At 40.0% G+C, this 6,614-nt stretch overlaps 1 protein-coding gene across 1 annotated transcript; it reads right to left on the reverse strand.

The window, feature by feature from the left end:
• Positions 1 to 3,659: 3,659 nt before the first annotated feature.
• LOC111457411 (pollen receptor-like kinase 4) lies at positions 3,660 to 5,907 on the reverse strand. The gene is made up of 2 exons (XM_023099595.1): positions 5,190 to 5,907; positions 3,660 to 4,926 (listed from the first exon to the last, which is right to left on the reverse strand). The coding sequence occupies exons 1-2, from the start codon at positions 5,905 to 5,907 to the stop codon at positions 3,665 to 3,667; spliced, it is 1,980 nt and encodes a 659-aa protein (XP_022955363.1). The 3' UTR covers positions 3,660 to 3,664.
• Positions 5,908 to 6,614: the final 707 nt, after the last annotated feature.

Below are 6,614 nucleotides of genomic sequence, written 5' to 3' on the forward strand. Positions count from 1 at the left end.
TTTTTTTTTTTTTTTTTTTTTTTTTTTTTTTTTTTTTTTTTTTTTTTTTGTTTTAAATATCGATTTAGTATGAAATTCAATTTTTTTTTGTAAACGGTAACAAAAAAATAATAAACTAAAATCCAATCTTCTCAAATTTTAATTTAATTTTTTTGCTTTACGTTTTAATTTCGTTTCTCCTCGTAACTCAAGTCCTCGACAATATGAAAGGGCTCATAGTCTATCACGTGAATGCGTTATATATTTTCTGAACATTGGACATATGAAATACGGAGGATGGTAAGGTTAGCCTATGTGGCTGTGTTTCAATTCGGTTTAGGATTTCGAAGGGTCTGATGAATCAGGACTTAACTTGTCTTTGTGTCTGAATCTCAAGACACTTTCATTAGGGCCGCTCTCAGGAATACCATGTCTCTCACTTCATACTCGAGACTCCTATGCCTTGTATCAATGTAACTCTTCTGTTTGTTTTGAGCTGTGTGCATTATTGTCCTAATCTTTTGTATGGCCTTGTCGGTAATTCGAACTAACTCAGTCTCATTAGTTCTTGTTCACCCACTTCATCCGAGCACTACAGGGACCTATATCGCTTCCTTTTAGTGCTTCAAACGACATCATTCTAATAGTTGTTTGAAAACTATTGTTGTATGTGAGTTCCATCCAATGCAGTTTGGAGTCCCTGCTCCCACTAAAATTCAATACGCATGCGCGCAACATATCTTCTAGAATTTGGTTCAAATGTTTTGTCTGACCGTCTGTTTGGGCGTGGAAAGCAATACTAAAATCTAGGCAAGTACCCAACGCTTTCTGGAGTCCGCGCCAACATGCTGATGTAAAGCATGGGTCTTAATCTGACGCTATCGACACTAGAACCCCATACAGTATTACAATCTCTTTCACATGGACCCAATTATCCACTATATGCCTGTCGACGATCACCTAGATTACTGTATATTCCTTCAGTGTTTTAGGTAGGTCTACAATGAAGTCCATAACAATATTTTCTCACTTCCATTCCAGTAGACTGAGGGGCTACAATAATCTTGTCGTCCTCTGTCTAGGAATTTTACTTATTGGCACACCAGACACTTACTCAAGAATTCTACTATGTTCTTTTTCATACTTCGCCATCATAAGTATTGTTTCAAATCTTGATATATCTTAGTACCTTTTGGATGCATAGAGAATAACGAGTTGTGAGCCTCAGTCAATATTTTGTTCCTCAGCTCTTCCACTGCTAGAACACACAATCGTCCTTGACATAACAGTCTGTAATCTAATGATTTAGAGAAACTGTCTGCTAGACTCGCGGTTAACTGACTCAAAATCTTATATAGACTAGGGTTCTTTTGTTGAGATTCAATAATCCTCTATCAAAGTGTGGGTTGGACTGTGAGTCGGCCATTTGAGCTACCACTCCTTCAGTTACTACGACTATCTTGGCTCGTTTGAAGTTTGCGTGCACTCGTGACTCTCTGGTGATGAGGGTTGATGAGTGTGCTATTTTCTAGCTTAGAGCATCGACAACCACATTGGCTTTTCTAGGGTGGTACTGAATGTTTATGTTGTAATCGTTCACCAACTCTAATCACCTTCGTTGTCTCATGTTAAGTTCTTTCTGGGTGAAGAAATACTTTAAGCTCTTGTGGTCGGTACAAGTCTGAGTATTTTCTCTATACAGGTAGTGTAACCAAATTTTAAGTGCAAGCACCACCACGGGCAGCTCTAAGTTGTGTGTAGGATAGTTCTTCTCATAGTCTTTCAACTGACGGGACGCATATGCGACAACCTTACCGTGCTGCATTAGTACGCATCATAGTCCCTTCTTTGAGGCGTCACTATATATCACATATCCTTTTGAGCTCTCTGGCACTCTGAGCACTAGAGCCGATACTAAACTCTGTTTTAGGTCCTAAAAACTTACCTCACATGTGTTGCTCCATACAAATGAAGCACCCTTCTTCATTAGTTGTGTGAGTACCAAGGTTATTCTAGTAAAGTCTTGTACAAATCGCCACTAATATCCTGCTAACTCTAAAAAACTATGGACTTTAGTAACTGTGGTTGGGCGATCCCACTGAGTGACCACTTCAATTTTGGTGGGGTCTACTGAAATTCCATCTTTCAACACCATATGTCCTAAAAACGAGACTAGTCATAACCAAAATTTGCACTTGGAAAATTTAGCGTACAACTTGTTTTTTTCTCCAAATGGTTAGGACCAATTGAAGATGATGTTGGTGTTTTTGATCTGTCTTTGAGTACACTAAAATGTCGTCTATAAATACGATGACAAACGTGTCGACGAACCTTTGGTCGTCCCTTCATAGTAATATATTCATAATATACATAATTCACATCATTAAGAGGAGCACAGTAAATCAATTTGATCACTAGATCCGTGTGTGTTTAGTTATGTATTTGATCCGTGTTTAGTTAATAATGAGTACTTAGATTAAATTTTATTATAATATAATTAATTTAATAGTATTTAAATATTAAAATGAATTTATAGGACGAAATAATAAATGGTATGAAAAAGTTATTAAAATAATTATAATTATTATAAATGAACTTTATTGTAAATTAAAGATATCACAGTAATAGCATTAAAAAAAAAACACTACAAAATGATTAAAAGTTATATAAGATATAAAGTTATACTCTATTATAACATTTATTATAGCTACAAAACAACGCTATAAAATATCTTAGATTTTTAATAACATCTGCTGTCACGACCTTAAAAAAAAAAAAAAAACTATAAAAAGTCTGTAATAGCGTTTTCTGTAAGCTATTGTATCCATTATTTCTTGCAGTGATGTGTTCCTAACACACTAAATTTTATTCAATTTAATCCGAACACCTGGGCTATTTTAAAACTTTCATGCTTTTTGACGTCAGATTCATCAATATATTCAATTCCTATAATATGCTCATCATATCCTTCAAATAATGCCTACTTACTTATATGGTCGAATGAAAATGAACAAACTAAGTTTAACGTTACACAATTGCTGTTCTGTTGATCAATTTTTTTTCAAATTCTCGAACTTACCCCTATCGTTGGCAAAGATTCTCACCACCACTTTAATTGGTTCATGATCTCTCCATTGAAACCTAGTGTTCATTTTTCTTGTTCTTTGTATTCATCTGGATCTAGTGTACGTGGTTGAGCGACCTTGGGTTCTATAGCAAGATGGAACGATGGAAATTGACCAAATAAAAGAGATGGGAAGTTGGGTATTAGTTTAATTTAGTGTATGTGGTAATAATTATATGATGCAGAGTTGATAATGAATAGATGAAAAAGATTGGAAGGACGTGCCAACAAAAGCGGTGAACTCTAATTTTACAAAACTCATACCGAATTCCTGTATTACATATTAATCAACAACCTGACTTCAAACAAAATATAAAGCGCTCGCGGCGGGCGAGCGAGCGGCGAGAGAGACAAAGAGAGAGAGAGAGAGAGTGAAGAGAGTAAATTTAATCTGTTCATTGTGTAGGTCCTTGAGATTAAACATGATAAGGAAGGCTGGAATTGAGTTGAGATCTGGATCCAAGCTGTCAGCGACGGCGCCGGTGGCGATCTGTAGAATATAAAGATGGTACGGTATAGTGAAATCAAATCGAAAGCGGATTGTGAAGGTAAATGGATGGATCAAACAGGCATTTGAGAGTTGCGAGATGTGGAAGCGAAGTTATCTCCATCGTTATCGCTCAAATCAGCGTCGTTCAGATCTTCAATTTGGGCCACTACCTGATTCAAGTCCAGCCTTCTCTCCACGTCTTCCTCGCAGCAACTCAACGCAATCTTCAGCATCTTCAGCAGCTCGCCTTTGTTGCTCTCCCTAGCTCGCCCTAGCTCTGCGTCGAACACTAGCGACGTTTTCTTTTCCTTGATCATGTTGTTTACCCAAGTGGCTAGGTCTGATTTCGTGTCGTGATTTCGTGTCAAGTAGTTCTCTGGGAACCTACCTGTTAGCATTTCCAGTATCAGAATTCCGAAGCTCCATACGTCAGTTTTCTTGCTTATACGGCCGAGATGAGCGTATTCGGGTGATTTGTAAGCCATCATTAATGTCTGTCCATGCTCTACATTAGCCACAGGGATTAGCCCGTAATCCGTAAGCAGCGGCTCTAACGACTCGTCTAGCAGCACATTTGATGATTTCAGATGTCCGTGTGGTGCTGCTATGCTTGGCAGCGATGTGTAGAGGTACGACATTCCTCTTGCTATGCCTCTGATTATCTTCAATCTTGTAGCCCAATCAATCCCTGGCTCCTCCAGGTTGTGGTTGCCGTGCAGATGGCTCGCCAAACTCCCTTCATCTACAAAATCCGAAATCAAGAGCTTCTCTTCTTTTCTGTAGTAATAAGCAACCAAGGGGAGTAGATTTGGATGCGTCAACCGGCCGAGGCGTCTCATGTGTTCATGAAACTCTTCTCTCCCTACGTTGTTCATATGCTTGTATCGCTTAACAACCACGGCGTTACAGAGTATTGTTGCTTTGTAGGAAGAGCCGAATGAGCCACTGCCCAGGATTTCGGCGGATGCTCTGAGGAGGTCTTGTAAGTCGAATTTCTCCCTGTCGTCTCTCACAAATAATAGCTTCCCATGTTCTGCACCTCTTTTAGCCTGCGCTACGGACGACTCCGTCGATCTGTATCCATCGCCAACCACCGCCGTGGTTGGCTTAGAACTCATGTATTTGTTCTGATCCTCTTCTATAACGCCGGGATTCCCCTTCCCTAATTGCAAGGCGGGCTGCCTCCTTAAATTCATTATGATGAAAATTGCAGCTATTACTGCTAATGTTACCCCCAAAATTATGACTATCACTGCGATTTTGAGTAGCCCTGCGGATGAAATTAGGGCTCTCTCGCATTCTGGAAGTGGATCCCCACACAGATCACGGTTACCTGTAATGCAATACCATTCATTACAAAAGACATATATGAAGAGGTGTAATTAGTTTCAACATTCTTTAGCCTCCCCTCTCAATGGAACAAATCGTGAGATCTATGGAGCCCTCAAACAGCCTCCTCTCAATCGAGGCTCGACTCCTTCTCTGGAGTCCTTAAACAAAGTATACTCTTTGTTCGACACTCTATTGGCATGGCTAAGTTAAGGGCATGAAATGTTAGAAATAAGGAGCGATGATGGGGTGAATTAGCGCGGTTACCTGCAAAGGAGGAAGGATCCATATGGCTTAAGCTACGAGGAATTGGGCCTTCCAATTCATTGTTGGAAACATTAAGTTTCTTCAAAGAAGGCATTTCAAGACGGGGGACTTGGCCTCTGAATTTGTTTCCATCAAGTCTCAATTCCATAAGCCTAGACAGGGAAGCGAGAGATGAGGGAATTTGGCCGTTGAATTCATTATTGGTCAAAAACACTTTCTTCAAAAATTTCATACCCGTGAAGGCATCGTCCGGGATTGCACCCGAAAAATGGTTATAGGAAAGATAAACGGAGCGTAGATTGCGTAGTTTGCCAATAACAGAAGGCCAAGGCCCAACCAAGGTATTGTTCATGAAGCTCAGGGTGCGCATACGAGACAAAGAAACCAAGGGATCCACATTAACCTCCCCCTTAAGCCCCATATTCTCAAGCCGCAGCCCTCTAACATGGCCATTCAAACACAGCACGCCCGCCCAATTGGGCTTGTTGTTGTTGCAAGGAGGGACCTTGGGGTTCCAATCTCTAAGAGCCCTGGCCGAGGTCAAAGAGCGCTTGAATTCAAGCAGAGTTTCGGTGTCGGATGGGGCAGACAAGACGAGCACTAACGACGAGGAGGAGAGGTAGAGGAAGAGGTAGAGGAAGAGGAAGAGGGAAGAAGCGGCGCTGATTGTTGGGGCCGGTGCGCGCATAAGCCCCGCCACGCGCACGCCCGTTGGCATTGGCCTTCAAGACTCTAAACCACCAATGTGGGTCACAATGGGCATATACACTCAACTACACCTTGGTGAAGAAGGCATGGGAAGCTAGGAAGTCCCTTAAATGTGGAGAGTCTCTCTCGTTTAATTTGCGGAAGTTTAATTAACTGACTTTGCATGCGACCTTGGAGGAAGGATATGGAAAAGATTGGCTTTCAAACAAAAGAAGGTTGGAGGGAATTGAAAGGGTTGGCTTAAATTCTACACCCTCCTCCCTTCCACAACCTCTTCCCATGGGGAGATATCCAAGGCCAGCCTTTAAATTTTTTAGGATCTACCCAATTTCTGTTGCCTCTTACTATTATTCTATTCTCTTTCCTTTTTCAATCAATTTTAGTATTTATCTATGTATTAATTGGTGGTCAATTTTTCTCCAAAACAAACATGTTTGTAGTTAACTAACCATACTTGGTTTAGTTAATTTATTTATTATGCCATGAATATGTACTTAAGTCTCCTAACCAATTTGCCATAGGATAAATATCCAAGTATTATGTGCATCATCTTATTTGAACTATGATTTTTAATGTGGAATTTCAGGTATGTTGTATGTCATATGATCAAGGGTTACTTCTCCAATATGTCGTGTATAGATGTGTACACCACGATATTATTCACGTTTCTTTTTTTTTGTTTGTTAGCTTTTGGCAACGTGAGCGTGCACTAGCTCA

The sequence above is a fragment of the Cucurbita moschata genome, unplaced genomic scaffold, assembly GCF_002738365.1.
Source record: "Cucurbita moschata cultivar Rifu unplaced genomic scaffold, Cmos_1.0 Cmo_Scf00020, whole genome shotgun sequence".
NCBI lineage: Eukaryota > Viridiplantae > Streptophyta > Magnoliopsida > Cucurbitales > Cucurbitaceae > Cucurbita > Cucurbita moschata.

What these genes read in the sequence shown, in the direction of transcription:
- LOC111457411 (XM_023099595.1), bottom strand. Translation starts at nt 5,907, where the DNA reads ATGCCAACGGGCGTGCGCGTGGCGGGGCTTATGCGCGCACCGGCCCCA. An exon ending in GGATCCTTCCTCCTTTGCAG is followed by an intron (nt 4,927 to 5,189) that starts GTAACCGCGCTA and finishes ATTGCATTACAG; the next exon opens with GTAACCGTGATCTGTGTGGG.